The sequence below is a fragment of the Erigeron canadensis genome, chromosome 2, assembly GCF_010389155.1.
Source record: "Erigeron canadensis isolate Cc75 chromosome 2, C_canadensis_v1, whole genome shotgun sequence".
NCBI lineage: Eukaryota > Viridiplantae > Streptophyta > Magnoliopsida > Asterales > Asteraceae > Erigeron > Erigeron canadensis.
In genome coordinates this window covers 42341350-42364859 of record NC_057762.1, presented here as the reverse complement: position 1 = coordinate 42364859, position 23510 = coordinate 42341350, and the positions used below count along the sequence as shown (strand labels likewise).

Here is a 23510-nt window from a genome sequence, read left to right as displayed (position 1 = left end):
TTTTGCCAATACTTGTACTTTGAAGATAGTGTGGTTAACTAAACCATATACTACCACTCTTTATAAACAAAACTATAGAGTCAAAGGTCAAACATAACATAGCCAAAAGTCAACGTTGGTTGTTAAAAAGGTTTTTGCCTACCTACATCTAGCTAGACATTTATTTGTTTATATAATAGTCTGTTACTCAATGACTGTGTTTGACAATATCTTCAAAACAAAAATTACCCGCATACAATGAGAGTCCCTTAGCCACTGGATCTACGAGATTAGATAACTAGTATTCGAGTGCGGAAAATCCCGAACACTAGCAAACAACAATACAATAGACCGAACACGAGTAACAAAATACGGATGAGAATAATACGAAGCTTTGTATTAATTCGGTAATAACGATTACAACTAACACACGAGCTTACTTAAACCGAAAACAAACTAGAGAGATTTTTCTTAAGCATAAGGTTTAATCTCCTATTTATACTAATCGAATATGGACCGAAGCTATTACTCAAGACACGAACCCATAATCATTTCGGCCCATTGAGGTCTAGCTAGACCTCCCAAGGTCGACCTAGACCAAGCTAGACCATTCTAGACCGATCTAGCTACCGTTTCTATTAACTTGGTCGCGTTAAGTCGCACCAATTTAACCCGCATTCCTATTATGACCCGCATTACTATTCCTGTACATTTAGTGTTTGTTGTGAGTTGGTTCAATAAAATTGGTTTCAAGAACACCTACAAATATCAATAAGTTAATTAGATAAATGACCAGTTCAAACTCTTACCAACACCTCTGCCTCGACTGTCAGCATATTGGACAACCGGCTGAAATGCCTGAAAAGAAAAGCCAGCAACATTGCCAAATAAATAACCAGACTGGCCACTTTTTAGTTCAAAAACTAAATTAACGTCTCAAAACAAGTGAAAAAGGAATGAGAGCTAATCACCAGTATCAAACGGGTCGTATGGTAGATGTTAAAACCATGGTAGCTCACATTTGGAGCCTCCTTATCAAAGCCTATCGTTGTAACCACCGCACCCTTAATCGATAATCAAATAAACAATGGGTGAACATCGATACATCTCATACACACTTCTTGAAAAAATATAAGATAAAAATAAATGTGTGTATTTGTAATTTGTTAACTTATTACGACCTCGGAACCTCTGTCACTTTGAGGTTTATACAAGATATATTCCGTGTGCTTCAGATCGTTAGCAATATTATGATACATAACAACTTTCCCTCGCAGTACCATTGTGAAAGTCTCGGGTAATTTTAGATACAAGATGGATAGGTATGTCTGAAAAAAAGACGAGATGTAAAAATTTAAGAGGTCATATTAGAATTGTCAAAGAAGTTGATACAAATATTAATGAAGTTCTAAACCTACACGAAGAGAATAACGAAGCTGCTTAGAGATGTGCTGATCTGTCGCTGCCTTACGGGAACCTTCTTTCATTTTACCTTTTCCATCCCAGGTAATAAGGATGTCCTGAAAGCAAATTTGGCAATGATAAGTCACATTCAAATATTAAGATATGTATGAATGCATGGATGTATGGCAAAAACAAGGAGCTATATGTAAAAGGGAAAGGCTAAACACCTCAGGATCAGAGTCAAAATTAAGCTCCAAATTCCCGTCATCATCAAGCCATAAATTGTATATAATGACTTTTGTTCCGTGAGAACCAACATCTTCAAACTACATACATCAAGAACCTCATTATGTTTTATTGATATAATAATTTCCCAACCAGTGTAATAAAGAAATGGAGGACCAGAGTTACCTGCTTCAATAGTTCCTCTTCTGTTGAATATGGAGACCATTTCAAGATGACAGATAGGTTTGAGTTTGGGTTTTCATTACTTTGTGGATATAGGGGATCAAAAGTGCCTGTCATAAAGTTCCACTCGTAGTGAACCTGCAGTTTAGAGGGGAACTCGGATCACTCATATTTATTACGATTAGATATATACATTTTATATTGTAGGATCCTTTAGAAGTAAATTGAACTGATGAATTCAACCATGACAAATCAGCCACCAAAAAAACAAAGTATTTGAAATACTGAATTCTCACCATTGGGACTACTATCCTGTCATAGCCTGATTGAGTTAAAAATGTATATGATAGAAGTCCAATACTTTGGGTCAATGAACTGTCAATAAGAAAACATAGGATTACCATATATATTAGTGCACCTACATATAAATAAACTTACACACAAATACAGGATCGGAAAAGAATGGAGGATGAGAAAACAAGATTCGTGAAATTTTCCACTTTGATTCACAATTCAAATTCAGGAAATTCTTAATATTAGGTAACAAAGTTGCAACTTGTAACTTTATTCACAATTATGTATATATATATAATCGTGATCAAATAAAAAAAAAGATCTTTGAGTAAAATGTGAATCTAAGTTATAAATTATGTAAATCAGTGTCTTTTCATCCATCTCTCCGAATACCCTTCTCATCCAGTTATCCGAGCCTAAATGTAATAAAACCAAGAAAGATCTATTGATGATGATTAAGCCAATAGAGGTCAAACCTTCCAGTTAAGTAGCGGGTAAAAACTATCACATCTGCTCCAAGCCTCATAGTACTGGTCTTGAAGCCATTTCCATCTGAACGTGCCTACAAGTCAACCAATCAAAATGAAGGGACAAAACATACAATAGGCAAGAAAATGAAAAGGCCACATGTCCTGAACAACATACACTTCCCAATTGCAAACTCTGACTTCTTATCTGAAAACCCAAAGCTCAAACAATGGCGCATCGCTTCTGGGTCCATCCCACCGCCATCATCTAATTTGAGTAAAATAAAGTTAAATCAAAACCTCATATGCCAAAAAGAGACCTCTAGAGCATGTAAGAAGAAAAAAAATGTAAGAAATGGTACCTTGAATTAGCAAGCCTGTACTTCCATCTCTTGGGCTTATTACTTTATCTACAATTACATATGTAGCCTCCTTTTGTATCTACAAGAGATGCGAGATGCAATGACATGAAGCATGTGGAAGTACATAATAAAAGTTCAGTATAGTGTAACTCACAGAAGAGACAATATATGATAATAAAGTTCAATACCTCGTCCACCGCATTGTCAATCAGCTCGGCTATGGCTGAAGATGCAGGTTAACAGATGGTTTGTTATACATGTGAAAATTCTAAAACTTTATCCAGCACTAAGCAAGAAACAAAATGAAGATAGGGTTAAGCTTAACATACCACCAAATGCCCATTTGTGAGAAGTAGCATTTGAGTGAAGGAATTTTGGGTGTATGTGTAGATAACTAGAACCCGCTGTTACAGACATACTAAATCATTAGAAAAATTGAGAAAAACATGCATTGCAATATTATCATTAGAAAAGATGACTACGTTTAGTTGTTGACTTAGGAGCAAGATCATCATTGTAGGTTCCAGCTTTCCAAAACTGTCTACAAACCGGTGCAGCACACACTGGCGATGTTGAACAAAGGTTTGCGTCGTCTACTAGTGATTGTTCTTGATCCAACACACTTACACCACTAGAGCTCCAGTTTTCTTAAGCATCTTGTCTTACACCCTGAATCTTGGACTTTTTATGCGGCGGGGCATCACTATAACTATTCCCACCAAGATTCGACTCCGATTTAATAGGTCTACTCTCCTCTTCGAGATTATCAAAATTTAAAAACTCAGAAATGTCCATCAAGATTATTTCATTCACTGCAATGACACCGGAAAAAGTGAGCTATTAATGGACAAAAAAAGAAGGCCGAGATAATAAACTCAAAAGCAAGAGGATCCATTCACCATGGAAACCACCCTAACTACCATCCGGCTACCAAGATTTCTAGATAACAATATATTTAATTGATGCATAGCTAGAAAGTATAAAACTTTAATTAAAAAAAGGGAATTTGACACACAAATAATAATCTCTACAAGGCCAAACAACAATCTTGTTTACTAAATTAACAATAATTACAAGATGCACATTAACTAAACACAATTAACAATAATTACAAGATGCACATTAACTAAACAATATATTAAAAGTTACTAACTTACAGAATATTATTGGATGTGAATTTAATTTTGCATAGTATCACACTCGTTATAAAATTGTTAGCAATATTTTAGTGAATCTATCGCACTTCAATCACAATCTTGATATTGATATATACATATATATATACACACACACACATATACAACGAAAGCTACATTAAAAATGGAAATTAAGGTACATGCGATACACCTACCAGTGTGTTTGAAATTAAGAACAAAAAAGAAAGAAAGAAAGAAAGAGGGGGAAAAAATTGAAATGAAGAAATATTATGGCGGTGAGACTTGACGCTGTGTTCTCAAGTTTTTTTTTTTAAGAAAGGAAAAGATGAGAATTGAAATAAAGATAAAAGAAAGGATAAGAGATGGAAGATCTTATAAAATCTTATAAATTTTATGTTCTTGAGTTTTATGGAAATGAAAAGAAAAGAAATGAAAATATAATATTTTTATGTTTTGAGTTGAGGACAAGAGAAATTTGACAATTATGCCCTTTTAAAAAATGAACTTTAGTTTGATAACACTCCACCAATCCCGTTCTCACCTGCATTTCAAATAAGATAACTTAGATAATGACTAACTTAAAGAATAATATAAGGCTTGTATGTTCAAAAAAATATAAGGCTTGTGCTTTTAACAATCTTTGCAAGCTTGTATATAGTCACACTCATTTATGTACATGTCATCTGGATATATTCCAGCAGCTATAATATGAATTCAGTCTCTAAAGTAAGAATTAAAGCTACTAACAATAGAAATGCAATGTGCTTTCAAGATTACCTGTTGACTCGTCAAACTATCTACTTTTTACACCAAAAGAAAAGTAACAGCAATCACTATAACCTAATGCACAGTGGCGGATTCAAAATGTTATTAGGGGGTCACAGGCCCACTCTCAAATAGAAAAAAGCCCAACTATTTTTGTTAATTTTACTATTAAACCACAACTAAAAAAATAATTAAACTAGAGTTTGTTTTTTTTTCATTTTTTATTTATTTGTTTCTATTTTTTAAATCAATCCAATTAACACTTCTGTTTTCAATTCACATGCTATAAGGCAATTTCTCAATCCACTTCTTCATCATTACGAACATTCAATAGAAAGGTAATTAAATTTTATAAACCTTAAATCCTTCTTTTTTTTTTTTATAAAAACTATTTTAAAACATGAAACAATTAATTTGTTATTATTATTTTTTATAATGGCATAACTATTTGAATTGTTGGATGATATGACAATTTGCTATGAAGTTTGTTATTAAGAGTTACACATAAATAGTAATGTAATGTGTAATTTGTGAATTATTAATAAATTGTGGATTAGTTATATATATATATATATATATTTTTGTTAGGAAACATGGAAAACTATCAATATGCATGTTTATTTGTTTATGCAGGTTTTTTTGACAGGTTTCTTGCTTTTCATTTTTCTTTTTGTTTTGCATTCATATTAGTGTTGTCTAAGAGCTATTTATTGTCTTGTTTTGCAATTGTTTGGGAGCTTTTTCGCAGCTGTTTTGGTTTCGTGTTGTTATTGTGTCCTTTAGCGGCTGTTATTATTGTTGTTATTGCAGTTATTTGGACCTTATTTCGCAGTTGTTATAGCTCTCTTGATGTTCTAGTAATTTTTTTTTGTTTGCCCCACCCTCACACAAATCTCTGGATCCGCCACTGCTAATGCATACAGAAAACATAAAACCATAGCAAGCACTTGAAATACTTGCATAGAACAAAAACCACTTCCACTATTAACCTGATGCATTCAACACAAGCAGAATACCAAGCTTGCAAGCAACCTTATGCAGACCACTGCTAGTCTTACGGGGAAGCCGGGTAACAGCCCAACGAGTCACAACACCTTCGTAACCCTTACCTTTCGTTACCATGGCCATTTTGACAGTATTGGACAAACCCAGACCATTCCGACCTTACAAAAAACGGCCAAGTTTGACCCATTACCCATTTTGACAATATCAAAACTATTAAATGACCCCTACTCAATACTACATAAGTCAAAACTAACGAGATTCAAGCTCTCTTTTTCGAGTAGTTTCATCATTCCCTTTTTTGCTCATACTTAAGATCTGCATAAAAATATAATAGACCTAAAGTAGCAATAACTTCGAAAAAAACAGGTCAATAAATTTGAACAAAAGACTCTCATGCTTCAAAAATACATAACAAATCAGATATTAAGATAATGAGTAATGGTGGAGGTGACTATGTATTATTGATCAATGAGGAAAGTGTGGCCTAAATCATTATAAGAACACATGCTGAATCAAGTTCCAACCAAGATAAATAACAAATCAGTTTAGGTTAATTAGTATTTTTTTTTTCATAAACACACCAAACCTTGGTAGCCCTATTAACCTGATAATTCTAACATTGCTATTACTGTACTTTCTTGTCAATAATCATTGTTGATGAATAAAATAAACAAATAAGTGCAGAAAAAAACCCTAGATAATAACTTGAGAAAATCAATTAAAATATAGATGATTAAGATGCAAATAAGTTAATTACCTGAAGTGTGGAGATCGATGGTTGTGGAATAGAGAAGACTCTGTTGGCGCCAAAAAAAGAAGAAGTAGATGACTGGTTTGGAGGGAAGAAAAAGAGTATTATATAAAGGATAGATAGGGTATATTAGTAATTTGAGAATATGACCACTTGTTTTCCTTTGTAATCGGCCCAAATTTGAGCGGAAGATTTGATATGGAAATTGTATAGCTATCGTCCTTCCAAATCTTATCTAATCAATTCTTTTCTTTCTTTCTGAAAAAAACTCAAGAATCCATACTTTATTATTTTCTTTTCACATCACTTATTTTCCTTCTTAATTTACACTCAACAACTCAGTGCAAGTGTAATTATACCCAATTCCGATAGGTGAGATGTAGACAGTTTTTACTACTAATCTAAGCCTATAACATATATATATATATATATATATATATATATATATATATATATATATATATATATATAGACGCTTTACATTACAACAAAAACAATATAACAATTCATTATGATACTGCATGAATCTTACCAACACCAAAAAGGCAAAAACAGCCTGATGCTAGAACGGAGAAACCTGTCTGAAGGTGGAATGTGACTAGCTAGTGATATATCAAATTTTCCCTAACCACGAAATTATATTTCTTCTTAATTAATCTTCCAAAAAATATAATTAAGAAAACACAGTTAATAAAATTCACGCATCATGTTTTGATGTTCTTATTAAAAAAATAATTAAAAAAAAAGGTTAATAAAATGATTATTAAAAAAAAAAAGAGTTAGGCCTCGTTTGTTTTTCACAGAAATTTGTATGGGTGTTCATCAAACCGTCAAATCGTGAAAACCGAACCAAACTGGGGTACTTGGATTGGTTTTATCGGATTAAGTCGTTAAAGTCTGGTCTGCCATTTTAAGTTTTGAAAAACGGGGTCCTTGGTCCGGTTACAGTTTTAGCAAAACGTAACCGTCAAAACCAAACTGGACCAAAAGATATATATGTATGTCTATAATATATTTACTTCACATATATATATCAAGTTATCAACCTTACCGGAGATATTCCATTTAAGATTTACATATTTTAGTAGTATGTGTAATATATTACCAGCTATGTTAGTTTAGATATACTATAAAAGATCTTTTGGTAGACAATTATAAGATATTCTATTAAACAATATATTTATTTATATTAATCTACTTGTACTTTCATCCTTTCCTATTTTAACTTTATCCTTTTATTTTTTCATCTTCATTACTTCATCATTTTTCTACTCGAAGATGGAAATTATAAGTCTTGTCCTTCATTACCTATAATATTTCATATTTTGTAAGTATAAAACATAATATAATTATAACTTTATTAACGCTTTTATTATTAATATTAAGATCATAGTGTTTCTGACATCTAATTGTGTGATAAAAGAAAGAAAAAATATATATTATACGGAAAATATGCATAAAATTATTTGGAGATAAAAATGAAAAGAAAAAAGAAAAAAAGGATCACAAAGCCGTTGAACCGGTCAAACCGGACCAGCTTACATGGTTTGGTTTGGTCCGGTTAGACAATACACTTGGTCTGGTTTGATTTAAAATATGTTGAAACCGAAAATCCCGGTTTAGGTTTGAGATTTAGTCAAAACTGGACCAAACCGGGCCGCGAACACCCCTAGAAATTTCTGAATATCCTCTTAAGTCTGAATCAGAAGTTTCAAGAGGTTTTATGAAAATTGGGTGTTTCTTTTTCATTAAGATAAAGAGGTTCAAACATCTTAAAAACACCATATTCTCTCCGTTTACTTATTCTAAATATATCAAAGTTTGAACTGGCACATTATTACTCACCCTCGAGCCTAATTTCTCATGACCCACATGTGTTAGTCCTTGCCACCGCCAATCCGCTATTATCACTTGTCACCGATGTTTGCTGCCCACCTCCGACCACCACTATCAGTCACCCCCATCTCCTCTGCATACATCTATACATTGTACAGAAAGAACGAATATGACTCTTTTCTCTTCTTTTTTTTTGTTTGATATAGACTGAAGAATTTTGGATGTAATAGATTGATGTATCACTGTGACTTTTGTTTGGTGTTGAGGGTGAGAAAGGTCAAAAGATTTTGCAGATGATGGAACATAGTTGGAGTTTTGTTTTCTTTTATTATTACAAGTGATCGCGACCGCGTGTTGCAGCGGTGAGACTGTGGGGTGATAGGTAAAGTATGATAATGTCTTAGTCGTAAGGGCTCCGCCCTCGGATTTAAAAATTCGTCGAAAGTATATCGAATGACATCTCTATTGATAGAGCATGAAATTTTAATAACATCCATACAGTTTTTATAATTTATCGATATTCACGTTTTGAGATAAAAGATTTTAATAACATCCATACAGTTTTTATAATTTATCGAATGACATCTCTATTGATAGTGTCTTAGTCGTAAGGTCTTGCTTTTGTTAAAATGTGAAAATGGGCAGGTGTAAATTTCAGCAAATTGTGAAGTTGTATTTGGACGAAAATAGCGTCAAATGGGTAAACGACCCATTTATGGTGTTCATGGGTTTTGAAACTAGACTAAGTTGTAAATATGTCTATAACGTGTTTATAATGTTGTTGGTAATCTCTGAAATGTGTTTTGTGAAGTTCGTTTTGGAATTTGGAGGTCACAAGTTCGATTTAGTGTCAAAAATGTTTTTAGGGTTGCTGATATGGTGCCCACTGCGGCGCAGTGGTGGTGATTTTACCCACTACGGCGCAGTGGTTTTCCTCGTCCAGGATTTGTGTTCTTCCCACTGCGGCGCAGTGGGAGGGTGTTAAGTCCACTGCGGCGCAGTGGGGCTTTGTTCCTTTCTTTGCCGAGGCTTTCCACAGCGGCGCAGTGGGAGGGTGTTAAGTCCACTGCGGCGCAGTGGGGCTTTGTTCCTTTCTTTGCCGAGGCTTTCCACTGCGGCGCAGTGGGGAGTGCTCGACCCACTGCGGCGCAGTGGTGTGTAAAAAAAAAAATTAAAAAAATTGTATTTTTCGGTTTATCGAGTCTTGTCCTTTCAGTAAGGTTAAAAGATTTTGCAGATGATGGAACATAGATGGAGTTTTGTTTTCTTTTATTATTACAAGAGATCGCGACCGCGTGTTGCAACGGTGAGACTGTGGGGTGATACGTAAAGTTATAAAATATGATAGTGTCTTAGTCGTAAGGGTTCCTCCCTCGGATTTAAACATTCGTCGAAAGTATATCGAATGACATTATTATTGATAGAGCATGAAATTTTAATAACACCCATACAGTTTTTATAATTTATCGATATCCAGGTTTTGAGATCAAAGATTTTGAATAAATTAAAGGAATAAAATGATTTAAGAAAAAAAATGAGTTGTTGAGATTTGAAGATAGAGAACGAAATTAGTGGTTGAAATTTAAAGTTATTATAAGTATATTAGGTAGAAATGTTTAAATTAGTGAATAAATGACAAGGGTATTTTGGGTAGTTTAAATCATCTTTTCTTATAAAAAAAAGACAAAATATTTATAAATATAAATAATGGATGGTTTATTTTTTCCACTAAAAGGAGGTAGTTACAAGTTGACTTGAATACTGGATGTATATTCTATATAGTAAAAAAACCACACTATTGGTTATGTCCAGTTAAGGCCATTTTACATACATGAAGTAAAAGAAGGACATGCCAGATTTATGGAACATCATGTACAATAAGGATCTTTGGAGTCTTGTTAGAAAAATTATGAGGACTAATGCCTCCTTAAGAAATAGTTAGACTCACTCCTTATGAAACTCGAATCGGCTACTCTTTTATACTTCATTATAACTACAATCAACAACATATGAAGATATTTTACAACATGTGTCTAAAAGTTTGTCATCTCATATTCAGATGTCACCTCATACGCCTAGGTGTCATCATAACTTAGTTTAAGTTTTCACTTTACAGTTTAAAAAAGAACTTTCACAACTATAGGATTTGAATCCACCAATAACCAATTATATTAATATATTATATGAAGAAAAAAAATTAAATAGATTTTAGTTCAGAGTTGATTTAATGGGTGGAAGTTATTTATAAAAAATTGTTTTTCTTTAACCTAGAATTCCTCTTTTAAATTTTGAGCAACACCATTTAGACCGAACAACAGCATCGATCGAAACACAAGTTTTTCTTTCAAGAACCAACCCCCCCCAAGTCTCACCGCCATAATATTTCGTTATATTTTTTCTTAACTCCAAACCCTAATTTTTTTCCCCCTCTTTCTTTCTTTTTTGTTCTTAATTTCAAACACACTGGTAGGTGTATCGCATGTACCTTAATTTCCATTTTTAATGTAGCTTTCGTTGTATATGTGTGTGTGTGTATATATATGTATATATCAATATCAAGATTGTGATTGAAGTGCGATAGATTCACTAAAATATTGCTAACAATTTATAACGAGTGTGATACTATGCAAAATTAAATTCACATCCAATAATATTCTGTAAGTTAGTAACTTTTAATATATTGTTTAGTTAATGTGCATCTTGTAATTATTGTTAATTGTGTTTAGTTAATGTGCATCTTGTAATTATTGTTAATTTAGTAAACAAGATTGTTGTTTGGCCTTGTAGAGATTATTATTTGTGTGTCAAATTCCCTTTTTTTAATTAAAGTTTTATACTTTCTAGCTATGCATCAATTAAATATATTGTTATCTAGAAATCTTGGTAGCCGGATGGTAGTTAGGGTGGTTTCCATGGTGAATGGATCCGCTTGCTTTTGAGTTTATTTTCTCGGGCTTCTTTTTCTGCCCGTTAATAGCTCACTTTTTTCGGTGTCATTGCAGTGAATGAAATAATCTTGATGGACATTTCTGAGTTTTTAAATTTTGATAATCTCGAAGAGGAGAGTCGACCTGTTAAATCGGAGTCGAATCTTGGTGGGCATAATTATAGTGATGCCCCGCCGCATAAAAAGTCCAAGATTCAGGGTGTAAGACAAGATGCTGAAGAAAACTGGAGCTCTAGTGGTGTAAGTGTGTTGGATCAAGAACAATCACTAGTAGATGACGCAAACCTTTGTTCAACATCGCCAGTGTGTGCTGCACCGGTTTGTAGACAGTTTTGGAAAGCTGGAACCTACAATGATGATCTTGCTCCTAAGTCAACAACTAAATGTAGTCATCTTTTCTAATGATAATATTGCAATGCATGTTTTTCTCAATTTTTCTAATGATTTAATATGTCTGTAACAGCGGGTTCTAGTTATCTACACATACACCCAAAGTTCCTTCACTCAAATGCTACTTCTCACAAATGGGCATTTGGTGGTATGTTAAGCTTAACCCTATCTTCATTTTGTTTCTTGCTTAGTGCTGGATAAAGTTTTAGAATTTTCACATGTATAACAAACCATCTGTTAACTTGCATCTTCAGCCATAGCCGAGCTTATTGACAATGCGGTGGACGAGGTATTGAACTTTATTATCATATATTGTCTCTTCTGTGAGTTACACTATACTGAACTTTTATTATGTACTTCCACATGCTTCATGTCATTGCATCTCGCATCTCTTGTAGATACAAAAGGAGGCTACATATGTAATTGTAGATAAAGTAATAAGCCCAAGAGATGGAAGTACAGGCTTGCTAATTCAAGGTACCATTTCTTACATTTTTTTTTTCTTCTTCCATGCTCTAGAGGTCTCTTTTTGGCATATGAGGTTTTGATTTAACTTTATTTTACTCAAATTAGATGATGGCGGTGGGATGGACCCAGAAGCGATGCGCCATTGTTTGAGCTTTGGGTTTTCAGATAAGAAGTCAGAGTTTGCAATTGGGAAGTGTATGTTGTTCAGGACATGTGGCCTTTTCATTTTCTTGCCTATTGTATGTTTTGTCCCTTCATTTTGATTGGTTGACTTGTAGACACGTTCAGATGGAAATGGCTTCAAGACCAGTACTATGAGGCTTGGAGCAGATGTGATAGTTTTTACCCGCTACTTAACTGGAAGGTTTGACCTCTATTGGCTTAATCATCATCAATAGATCTTTCTTGGTTTTATTACATTTAGGCTCGGATAACTGGATGAGAAGGGTATTCGGAGAGATGGATGAAAAGACATTGATTTACATAATTTATAACTTAGATTCACATTTTACTCAAAGATCTTTTTTTTTATTTGATCACGATTATATATATACATAATTGTGAATAAAGTTACAAGTTGCAACTTTGTTACCTAATATTAAGAATTTCATCAATTTGAATTGTGAATCAAAGTGGAAAATTTCACGAATCTTGTTTCCTCATCCTCCATTCTTTTCCGATCCTGTATTTGTGTGTAAGTTTATTTATATGTAGGTGCACTAATATATATGGTAATCCTATGTTTTCTTATTGACAGTTCATTGACCCAAAGTATTGGACTTCTATCATATACATTTTTAACTCAATCAGGCTATGACAGGATAGTAGTCCCAATGGTGAGAATTCAGTATTTCAAATACTTTGTTTTTTTGGTGGCTGATTTGTCATGGTTGAATTCATCAGTTCGATTTACTTCTAAAGGATCCTTCAATATAAAATGTATATATCTAATCCTAATAAATATGAGTGATCCGAATTCCCCTCTAAACTGCAGGTTCACTACGAGTGGAACTTTATGACAGGCACTTTTGATCCCCTATATCCACAAAGTAATGAAAACCCAAACTCAAACCTATCTGTCATCTTGAAATGGTCTCCATATTCAACAGAAGAGGAACTATTGAAGCAGGTAAGTCTGGTCCTCCATTTCTTTATTACACTGGTTGGGAAATTACTATATCAATAAAACATAATGAGGTTCTTGATGTATGTAGTTTGAAGATGTTGGTTCTCACGGAACAAAAGTCATTATATACAATTTATGGCTTGATGATGACGGGAATTTGGAGCTTAATTTTGACTCTGATCCTGAGGTGTTTAGCCTTTCCCTTTTACATATAGCTCCTTGTTTTTGCCATACATCCATGCATTCATACATATCGTAATATTTGAATGTGACTTATCATTGCCAAATTTGCTTTCAGGACATCCTTATTACCTGGGATGGAAAAGGTAAAATGAAAGAAGGTTCCCGTAAGGCAGCGACAGATCAGCACATCTCTAAGCAGCTTCGTTATTCTCTTCGTGTAGGTTTAGAACTTCATTAATATTTGTATCAACTTCTTTGACAATTCTAATATGACCTCTTAAATTTTTACATCTCGTCTTTTTTTCAGACATACCTATCCATCTTGTATCTAAAATTACCCGAGACTTTCACAATGGTACTGCGAGGGAAAGTTGTTATGTATCATAATATTGCTAACGATCTGAAGCACACGGAATATATCTTGTATAAACCTCAAAGTGACGGACGTTCGGAGGTCGTAATTAGTTAACAAATTACAAATACTTACACATTTATTTTTATCTTATATTTTTTCAAGAAGTGTGTATGAGATGTATCGATATTCACCCATTGTTTATTTGATTATCGATTCAGGGTGCGGTGGTTACAACGATAGGCTTTGATAAGGAGGCTCCAAATGTGAGCATCCATGGTTTTAACATCTACCATAAGAACCGTTTGATACTGGTGATTAGCTCTCATTCCTTTTTCACTTGTTTTGAGACGTTAATTTAGTTTTTGAACTAAAAAGTGGCCAGTCTGGTTATTTATTTGGCAATGTTGCTGGCTTTTCTTTTCAGGCATTTCAGCCTGTTGTCCAATATGCTGACAGTCGAGGCAGAGGTGTTGTTGGTAAGAGTTTGAACCCTGGTCATTTGTTAAAGGAAAATGAGTTTTATCTAATTAACTTATTGATTTTTGTAGGTGTTCTTGAAACCAATTTTATTGAACCAACTCACAACAAACAAGATTTTGAGAAAACCTCTGTTTTTCAAAAACTTGTGACCCGTCTGAAAGAAATGACATGGGAATACTGGTAAGCAATATTCTGTGTAAGCCTACCTATGTACGCTGTTCCTCTAAATCTATGTTTGATGCCCAAGTCATTAAATATGTTTAGGGATTATCATTGTGGACTGATTGGTTATCAAATTAAGAAAAAGGCGCGCCCCCCGTCTGCAACTAGTTTTGTGCATCAGCATCTTGTTGATCGTTGTATTAGTAGGAAAGGCTTATCTAGTTCTGTCCCCAATAAAAAACCTCCGTTTATAGCTACTTTAAACAGCAAGGCTGCTTTTTCTTCTCGTTCCCCACCTGTAAAACCAGTGGAGTTAATATCAAACTTCCCTCCAGGTTTTAAAGAAGGTACGCAGTAAACAAATCTAATGTAAAAAGTAAAGGTTCAAAATTCTTCATATATACTTTTATTCATCATGTTCTTTGATTGTTTTTAAAGGGTCAAATTTGAAAAGGAAGTTGACAGGCGACTCTCAAAGTTTCCGGTCGGATCCCCATATGGGGAGTGGCCTTGTTGATGTCAACTCTAATCTGGTAATGATATATTCCCAGTATTTTTTAACGTTAAAGATTTAAGTCCAGCTGTTGCCTTTATCTTTTTTTTTTTTTTTTAAATGTTTGAATTTTAAGTTCAATGATTTTTTATGTGTAGACACATTTGGGAAACAATGGAGGGGCATTAAGCGTGATAGATGAAAACAGAAAGCTCAAAGCCCAGTAAGATTTACTTGTATCACTGTATCCTTTATTTTGTGATTATTTCACTGGTTTTCTCTGTCCAAGAATCATCATGTGTGTCTAGTTATGTTCGGATGTACTTAGTTGCAAATAAGAGAATCTTGATGGTTTAATTGCTCTCTTTCAGATGCTTGGAGTTTGAGAAGGTAGAAGAAGAACTTAAGCACAAGGTACAATTGTTTCCTTGCATTTATTAGGGATTCCATAAACGTTTGACATATTTATAAATGATAATAGATCTGGCAACCCATTTACTTCTGAAAAGGCCACCTAGTGTTTTCATCTCAAATAGGCCAGATAAGAAGTTTTTAACCTAAAAAGAGGTACAGTTCAAATGGTTGAATGTCACTCTAAGTAATAATTTTATGCATACTATCTTCTATATTTTTTTAATTCCGTGTCTTAAAATCTAATTCTGACGATAGTATTTTGTAATCATACACATCAATGGACAAAATAGTGTTTCACTGTTTTGGATCAATCTGATCCGACATGATACAACAAATACCGGAATCGACTTGTTTCAGTTAGTACCAGTTTTTGATCTATTCTGTTCACCTTGCCGCCGACTAGGGCATTATGTTTTTATTGATTTATGGCTCATGTATTAATGGCAGGTTGCATTGCTTAAAACGGAATTGGGAGATGCACAAATGGAGTATGATCGTTTGTTGAGTGAATTGCAGGTCCTGGAGATTGTGAAGGGTGAAAACTAACTGGATTATTAGGTGTAAAGTTTTGTGTTTTGTTAGTTCATTTATTAGGTCTGTTACTTGGGTAATCCCTTCGTTGGAAGATTCCTGCATTGTTCAGATCCGTAAAAGATTTGACGCTTTTGACCTTGGACGTTTGATCTTGAAGGTATTGCCCACATGACAACATTTCAATCTGTAATGTTTTGATGTTTGTAAAATTTAGGCAGTAAAACTAACATGAGTTATTGATGTTTTTGTTCTACTTGGTATGGAATTTTTAAAGCCTCAATGTTGTGCCAATTGTGAAAGAGCTTATATTATGGGAGGTGATAAACCTGCCATTTCAGCTGATACATTAATTCAATTGATTGTATAGTAAGAAATGAATTTTAAAGGTAGTAAAGGCGAGTGCCTTTTCATTGGCATTAAGCGTGGAGAGTCTTGCTTATATGGTTAGGCTGTTTAAAGGTTACTAAGGTTTTATGGGTTTATAGGTTTGGAACCCTTTAATTATTATTCTGTACTATCCCTGTTTCTGAATCAACATTGGGTTCAAGTGACGTTATACGAAGTCTCCTGGTAGCTGCAGCAGTTAACTAAGACCCAAAAAGGCATCTGGGATAGGGTCATTAAGAGTATAAAATGGTTGCGTAGGTAGAAGTACACCAAGCTAATCTCACTAGTCTTGACTTCATTATTTTCTTTCTCTTAGATCTTACTTAGCTATTGGATTAACAGCATGGAGAAGAAGTATTCCTATTATTTTTGTATTTGCTGAAATTGTACGGGGAACCCTCTTTTTTCAGACGTACTAACATACTAGGTTTTTCTTTTTCTTCTTTTTTTTTTTTTTTTTTTTTTTTTAATTTATCAAACTAATCAACTTAAATTTAATGATAGCTTTTTATCATCTTAACCAATGAATTTAAAACGGGTATTTTAATTAACTGGTGTCCGGTGGTTGAATTGGTTAGAGGTTGGCAGAAAAAGCATACTTATGTAATTTAACTAATAAACATGGCAGTTACCTAACTATTTGCCTACGCAACTCCCACTCTGATCTGGGTACTAGAAAAGTAGAAAATGCTATCGAATCTCAGGTGGGATTGATGCTGGTACCCCCTATTGATAGTTCTCGGGATTGGTATCGGTACAACATTGGGTATTGCCGCACGCCACTATCACCCGTCACTGTCGCCACCATTGCATCGCCACCACTGTCGCCACTATTGCATCGTCACCACCGCTGCCACTTCCACCACCGCTGCTACCACCACACGCCGCCACTACCCATTGTTGCCGTCACCATTGCTGTCATTACCCCGCTGCATTGTGCGGATACCCATAGTCATATTAGTTGTCTAACTTTACATTTCATGGACATGGACCAAAGTAGTCATATTAGTTGTCTAACTTTACATTTCATGGACATGGACCAAAGTGATATATATGAGACTGTTATGCACCCAACTTAGGTGAAAAACCCTTCACATAGCAATTTTTTAATATTTTGAATTAATGTTTGGTCCCCATGATTTTTATGGTTTAAAAAAAAAGTATGTGAGAGATTTTTCACCAAACTTAGGTGCATAACAGTCTTATATTCCTTTCCTCATATATATATATATATATATATATATATGAAAAAGGTTACAAAATAATATTTAAAAAAATAAATAACATAGGGGCTAATATAAAAAAATAGATTTTTGAAAATAAAAAAAAATAACTATGACATCATAAATTTGTAGAGAATAGCTTAAGAAAAAATATGAGCATGTCACCTACAAAAAAAAGTTCTAAAAACAATTTTGTTTTATTTATATAATATATATATATATATATACATGGTAGGGTCATGACCCATCTTGTTTGCCAATTTAGCCCAGCCACTGGACTCCAGTAGTCCGCTTGACCATCTCCAAACCGGCCCCAACTTGTGGCAATACAAATAAATGAACATTGAACAATCCAGATCCAGATACAACATATGATACATATACAATTATTAATTTATTATTATTATTATTATTATTAATAGTATATAGTACGGTCAGGCCATTACCGACTATGCATTATGCAAGTTGCACCACCTTACCTGCCCGGTTGCCCTAAACCCTACCATAAATAGCAACACTTATCAACCATATTCTTTGCAGCCTCCATTTCTTTCTTTCTTTCATATATGTTTTTGGCAAACATTCATATTTCTTAACTTGCATTTAAACAAGCAGTTCATGTCAATATGAACTAAACTGCTTATTTATTGTCTATCTTTCCTTTTTTATATCAAGTCCTTAGTTTTTTTTTTTTTGTTTTTTTTTTTTGAGATTTATGCCTTACGAATCTACCTTTCTATATCTAGAAAGTGTGTACAACTACTAGATTTGCTTTTATCATTTACTACTGCAAAATTCTTCCATCCGCATGCGACGTGTAGTGGGCACTGCGGCCATATCTTTGCGGATATCATTGCTTTTAAACGTTTATTTCTATAAATGAATGTTTATTGGCCATTTTAGAGATACTATATATGGATGTGCAGTATATTCGCATCCATTTTTTCTCTTAACTTTTCAAATGGCCCACATTTAATTTTTTGACTTTTTACGTACTAGTACTATATTTATCTGTATTCTGTAGTGCCCATTTTATTTTCCTTTATTTTCATTTACATTATAGATCTGAGTTTAGCTAGCTAGCTAGAAGAAAATTTGGATTTACAGGAAGTAATCTTTGATTATATGGCATAATTACTAACAACTTAAGATTAGAAATAATTACTTTGAAATAATTTAATAGTAAATACTGTATGAAAATTAGAAATCTACTTGTTTGAAATTGAATCTCCCTATGATTGAAGAAAAAATAGTTTCAGCCTTATCTGAATTTCTTTGTTGAATTCTAAATATATTTTTTCTGAGGGAGATTTAATTTTACACATTTATACATGAATATATTTGAAATGATACTCTGGGTCCTACTTTCAATTAATTACATATGCATAAAATAAAATTTAAAGTATTGTAAACATAGCTTATGAATTTCTTATTATTGCTTGGGTATATGGTATTGATAAATTCACAGTATATATTTCTTATCTACAGTCATTTTTATTTTAAACCAATAATTATTTTTTTGTATATGACCAAAATATATGTGACAAAAATATAGTGTGTTTATTACAACTTTTGTTGCATGTACACATTAAAAAAGTCTTATGATCGAATGACTAAAACTAAGACCCAGTATTGGAAAAATTAAGCTGTCATAGTGTAAAAAGAAATTTGTTTGAAGCAAACATGAAAGTATATGTAAGGGTGCAAAGTGAAATCTGTTTCAACGAAGGGTAAAATAAGAAATGGACATGTATTTTCATGAACTGTTGGCTGAGAAACTTTTTGCCTGCTTTCAGTAAGATTCGAATGTGAATAGTGACGGATTTGGATTGGAATTTATTAAGTTGGGACACTAAAAAAGAAGAGAAATAATAAATCTTCCTAAAATAAATAGTCTAAAACATTTTCTATGACGTATAAAAAATCAAGGAATTAGTGGATTACTCGACTATCTAATAGTTTTAAAATGATATTTAGGCTTAATATTTAGGAAAGATAAATTGTTTTCCTAAAAAAATAATTAACCCGGAATAAAAGAAATTATCCATCAAAGCAAGTAAAAACTAAGACTATGATAAGGGAGACTTCCATTGGTCATGACATAGTGTTTTTGTCACTTATTTAGATCTTGATGGTCAATTAGTCATGACATAGTGTCTTTCTGATGAAAATGCAATCATATGACCTCATAAGCAATGTTTTATCTTACTGACTCTGTCTGATCTGGCTTTGCATAAATATATCTACGCGCCCGTATCTCGACCACCATTTTTGGTAATTTGACCAGGCAGATTTTGCAACGACCCTCGCTGCAATAACCCTCGCCACGTCAGCATTCCACTCACCGCTTTAAATGTTTGACCCGACCGTTACTCCACTTATTGCAGCGACCCTCGCTGCAATAAGTTAACCCGGAACCGTTTTTAAACACCGATCCACCCATCCATCTATTCTATCATTTTCCTTCTTCCACCCTTCAAAATATAACATTTTCTTACACTTTTTCTTCCTCCACCCATCTATTGCAGTACCGCCGCCAGCCACCACCGTCCACCGCTAGCCACCACCGTGCAGTACCGCCAGCCTTCTCTTCCTCCACCATCTATTGCAGTACCGTCGCCAGCCACCACCGTGCAGTACCGCCAGCCGCCGCCGCCGTCCACCGCCACCGCAGTACCGCCAGTGTCGGGATTATCCTCCCCCAAATTCCGGTCGGTCGTCCTCCCCCAAATTTTCAAGCCATTTCAAATTGTGGTATGTATTTTATGCTTTTCCCAATATCCAAACCATTATTTTTTAGTATCTAGACCATTACTAATTTTTGCAGCGACCCTCGCTGCAAAAAGTGAAAAAATTCGAGCCTCCATGGTATGTTAGTATAGTTTTTGTATATATATCAGTTTTGTTAATTTGTTAGAATTATTAGTTGTTTATAGGATTTTAATAGGTTTGTTAGTATATTGGTATGTTATTATTAGTTTTGTTAGTTTTGTTAATTAGTTAGTTTTGTTAGAATATTGATATGTTAGTATAGTTTTTGTATATTTATTAGTTTTGTTAGTTTTGTTAGAATATTGGTATGTTAGTATAGTTTTTGTATATTTATTAGTTTTGTTAGGATTATTAGTTGTTTATAGGATTTTAATAGGTTTGTTAGTATAGTTAGTTTTGATTTGTTGATAATTTAGTGATTTGTTAGGAGCCACGAATTTGTTTTGTTAGTGATTTGTTAGAATATATATCTTTAAATGCAAAAATGACGTAGATTAAAATTTGTTAAAAAATTGATTAAAATAAGTAGCCAAGATTATGTTAAAAATATATGTATTGAACTAAATATACAAAATTATTTAAAAATTTGAATTAAAAATTTTGATTAAATAAACTACCTTAGACGTATTAAAAATTACTATAAAGTTAAATTTAAAAGTATAAAAGTAAATTTATATTGTATAAACGGAGTTCTAAAAATTATTATCAAGTAAAAAAGATATATATAAAAGTAATTAAATTTGTGATAATTTTGTTATATGATTTGTATTTTGCAAAAAACGTATAATATGATTTGTATTTTGCAGTATAGATGACGACTTACCATGGCGGTGATGACGGCAATAAAGACCCACATCGACCATGGTGGAAGATTACATGGGGCTGCAAAGGCAGCGGCGGTAAGGAATTTGGTTTTTTTATAATTCATATTTTAATTTAATATTTTTTTACTAACTTGTCTTTTTAGAATTTGGTTCTTTATAATTCATATTTTAATTTAATATTTTTTTTACTAACTTGTTTTTTTAATTTTTGCTAGCCCCACGAAAGGGAAGGGGAGGGGGCCCTGTCAAAATTTAAATCTGGAGGCTGAGTTCGCGAAAAAGGGTCGCTTGTCGATCGACTTTGACACGAGCAACTTAAAAACGTGGCAGGCTTTCGGCCCAAATTCTTCTATGTATAAGAGCCTCATTGGCACCTTGGTTCGCCACATCCCTCAGACATACGACTCCTGGGACCATGTGCCTGTTGAAAGAAAGGATTTTATCATCCCGACTCTGAACGTAAAAAATTATTCATTTTTAACTTCGTCTTTGATGTTTGTATCAATTTTTAATTTCGCTAACTTTTACTTTTATAAATTGCAGACTCGGTTCAAATTGGACCACTTTATTCAGATTCCTAACCCCGAGGATCCTATCAGGCGGGGGTTCAGGCTGTGTGTTGATAGGGACTGCTCCGATCAGTATCGGCTCCGAAAGAGCCAGTTCAAGAGAGCCCACTTTTCCAAAAAGGGGGGCTGGATGCAGTTCCCCAGTTGGAACAGGCTGTTCCTCCAGAGAGTATGTCACAGGAGGACTGGAGAGCTTTGTTGGGGTATTACCAGAGGGAGGACCGGGTGAAGCAGTCGGCGAGAAACAGCACGAACAGGGGCAAGCAAGTTCTTGCGGGGACCCATGGTCGTAAGTCTTACTCTCAGTACGTCCACCAGGAGAAGGTTAGTTATGAATTATATATGTATTAAATATATATACTTGTGTTTAAAAGTATAAGTTTAATAATGTATATTTCTTATAATATATATGTATTAAATATAAATACTTGTGTTTAAAAGGATAAATTAAAGAATGTATATGTCTTATGATAAATTGATATGTTTACAGGTTGAAAAAAACAAGGATGTGGACTTGGTGGATTTGTTCGAGATTAAGCACAAGAAGATGAAGGATAAACAATGGGAACACCCGATGGCTGAAGAAATACATGTATGTGTCTCTATGTAGGATTTTATATTTTTTAGTATTAAATGTTAATTAATCAACCTTATGTATAATGTAACGTTTTTTACAGTCTCAGCTCAAGAAGAAGAAGGAGGAGGCTGAACAGGACCCCGTTCCAACACCAGATCCTGACATTGTCATGGATGTACGGGGACCCCGGGCAGGGCATCGTCGAGGCATAGAGCGGGTCATCAGGCAGATGGGTACCGAGGCGTATGACTATACGCATCTTACCCAGGGACAACCACGTGCATCATTCGACTTGAACAATGACCCACCTCAGCCTAGCCAGACGTCCTCCTTATTTGAGGAATTATTTAACTATTCTAGTTATGCACAGGCTCCTTTTCCTCCCCAGCCGTCCCAGCAGTTGCCCACAGCTAGTCCACACCTTACACCTGCATTTTCTCAAGTCTTTTCCGATCTCATTTTTTAATCGTTTAATTTCATCGACCATTATATCAAGAGCTGTCACAGATACAACACAAAGCAGGTCTTTCAAACATGGGTAGTTGTGTTTACCAGCTCTGTAAATCCTGCTTTCTTCCAGTTGGCCCTTGATTTCTGTATCTTGACCGAGGAGGACATCATTAACACATTGAATTATTCTTTGAAATGTACATCTCCCCTGTAACTCGGACTTGAGGAGTGAATGCTCAGCCTCAACTCTGTTGGTAGTGTAGTTACGGTAGTTGAGGTGCTGATCTACCCAAAAGGACACAAACTTTTCCTTGTACGGGGAAAGCCACTCCTTCTGTAGGTACTTGTAAACCTCTGTCAATTTAAAATTTGATTAGCTTGTGTAGTCATGTGATTTACCAAAAATTAGAAAAAAAAATAAACTTCAAAAGCACTTCACTTACTGTCTAAACGAGGACCCATCTTCTCTTTTAAATATGATAAATTGTTGGTGTACTCTTCTAGTGTGCGGGACTCGTAAAGTTTTTTCCACCATCCGTAAAAAGGCCCCCATTTCCCTTCCCCTTTTAACGATGGCATGCTAAATTTGTCTATGTTCCTCCATATGTGCACTCTACACAGTAAATGGTATGCTTCAGGCATAACGGTTTTGCATGCTTTCATTAGCGCCAGATCCCGGTCTGTGAGTACCACACGCACAGCAAAGCCTTCACCTAACGTCGACTTCA

The 23510-nt window shown here is 34.1% G+C and overlaps 3 protein-coding genes across 3 annotated transcripts in view; 2 read left to right on the top strand and 1 right to left on the bottom strand.

Moving 5' to 3' along the window:
* Window positions 1-355: 355 nt before the first annotated feature.
* Window positions 356-23510, bottom strand: part of LOC122589810 (protein MICRORCHIDIA 6-like) — a 39689-nt gene continuing 16534 nt past the window's right edge. The window contains 14 exon segments of the mRNA XM_043762131.1: window positions 356-683; window positions 789-837; window positions 951-1043; window positions 1161-1307; window positions 1398-1499; window positions 1611-1709; window positions 1795-1929; window positions 2088-2166; window positions 2562-2637; window positions 2731-2820; window positions 2915-2993; window positions 3103-3137; window positions 3244-3318; window positions 3397-3726. Of these exon segments, the coding sequence (XP_043618066.1) occupies window positions 592-683; window positions 789-837; window positions 951-1043; window positions 1161-1307; window positions 1398-1499; window positions 1611-1709; window positions 1795-1929; window positions 2088-2166; window positions 2562-2637; window positions 2731-2820; window positions 2915-2993; window positions 3103-3137; window positions 3244-3318; window positions 3397-3709 (1464 nt within the window). The 5' untranslated portion in view covers window positions 3710-3726 and the 3' untranslated portion in view covers window positions 356-591.
* Window positions 10743-16256, top strand: LOC122589809 (protein MICRORCHIDIA 6-like). Its single transcript, XM_043762130.1, has 20 exons — window positions 10743-10894; window positions 11431-11760; window positions 11839-11913; window positions 12020-12054; window positions 12164-12242; window positions 12339-12428; window positions 12522-12597; window positions 12991-13069; window positions 13228-13362; window positions 13448-13546; window positions 13658-13759; window positions 13850-13996; window positions 14116-14208; window positions 14322-14373; window positions 14446-14557; window positions 14642-14886; window positions 14978-15072; window positions 15191-15255; window positions 15404-15446; window positions 15894-16256. Exons 2-20 carry the CDS (start codon window positions 11448-11450, stop codon window positions 15990-15992), a joined length of 2034 nt encoding a protein of 677 aa, XP_043618065.1. The 5' UTR covers window positions 10743-10894; window positions 11431-11447; the 3' UTR covers window positions 15993-16256.
* LOC122588300 lies at window positions 21187-23257 on the top strand. Its single transcript, XM_043760414.1, has 4 exons — window positions 21187-21261; window positions 21813-22079; window positions 22246-22347; window positions 22433-23257. Exons 1-4 carry the CDS (start codon window positions 21187-21189, stop codon window positions 22796-22798), a joined length of 810 nt encoding a protein of 269 aa, XP_043616349.1. The 3' UTR covers window positions 22799-23257.

Excerpts from the sequence above, each read along its gene's own strand:
- LOC122589809 (XM_043762130.1), top strand. The coding sequence starts at position 11,448 with ATGGACATTTCTGAGTTTTTAAATTTTGATAATCTCGAAGAGGAGAGT. Across the intron at positions 13,997-14,115 it reads AAAGTGACGGACGTTCGGAG|GGTGCGGTGGTTACAACGAT; the intron begins GTCGTAATTAGT and ends TTATCGATTCAG. Across the intron at positions 14,374-14,445 it reads TCGAGGCAGAGGTGTTGTTG|GTGTTCTTGAAACCAATTTT; the intron begins GTAAGAGTTTGA and ends TGATTTTTGTAG.
- LOC122588300 (XM_043760414.1), top strand. The coding sequence starts at position 21,187 with ATGGCGGTGATGACGGCAATAAAGACCCACATCGACCATGGTGGAAGA. Across the intron at positions 22,080-22,245 it reads AGTACGTCCACCAGGAGAAG|GTTGAAAAAAACAAGGATGT; the intron begins GTTAGTTATGAA and ends ATATGTTTACAG. Across the intron at positions 22,348-22,432 it reads CGATGGCTGAAGAAATACAT|TCTCAGCTCAAGAAGAAGAA; the intron begins GTATGTGTCTCT and ends CGTTTTTTACAG.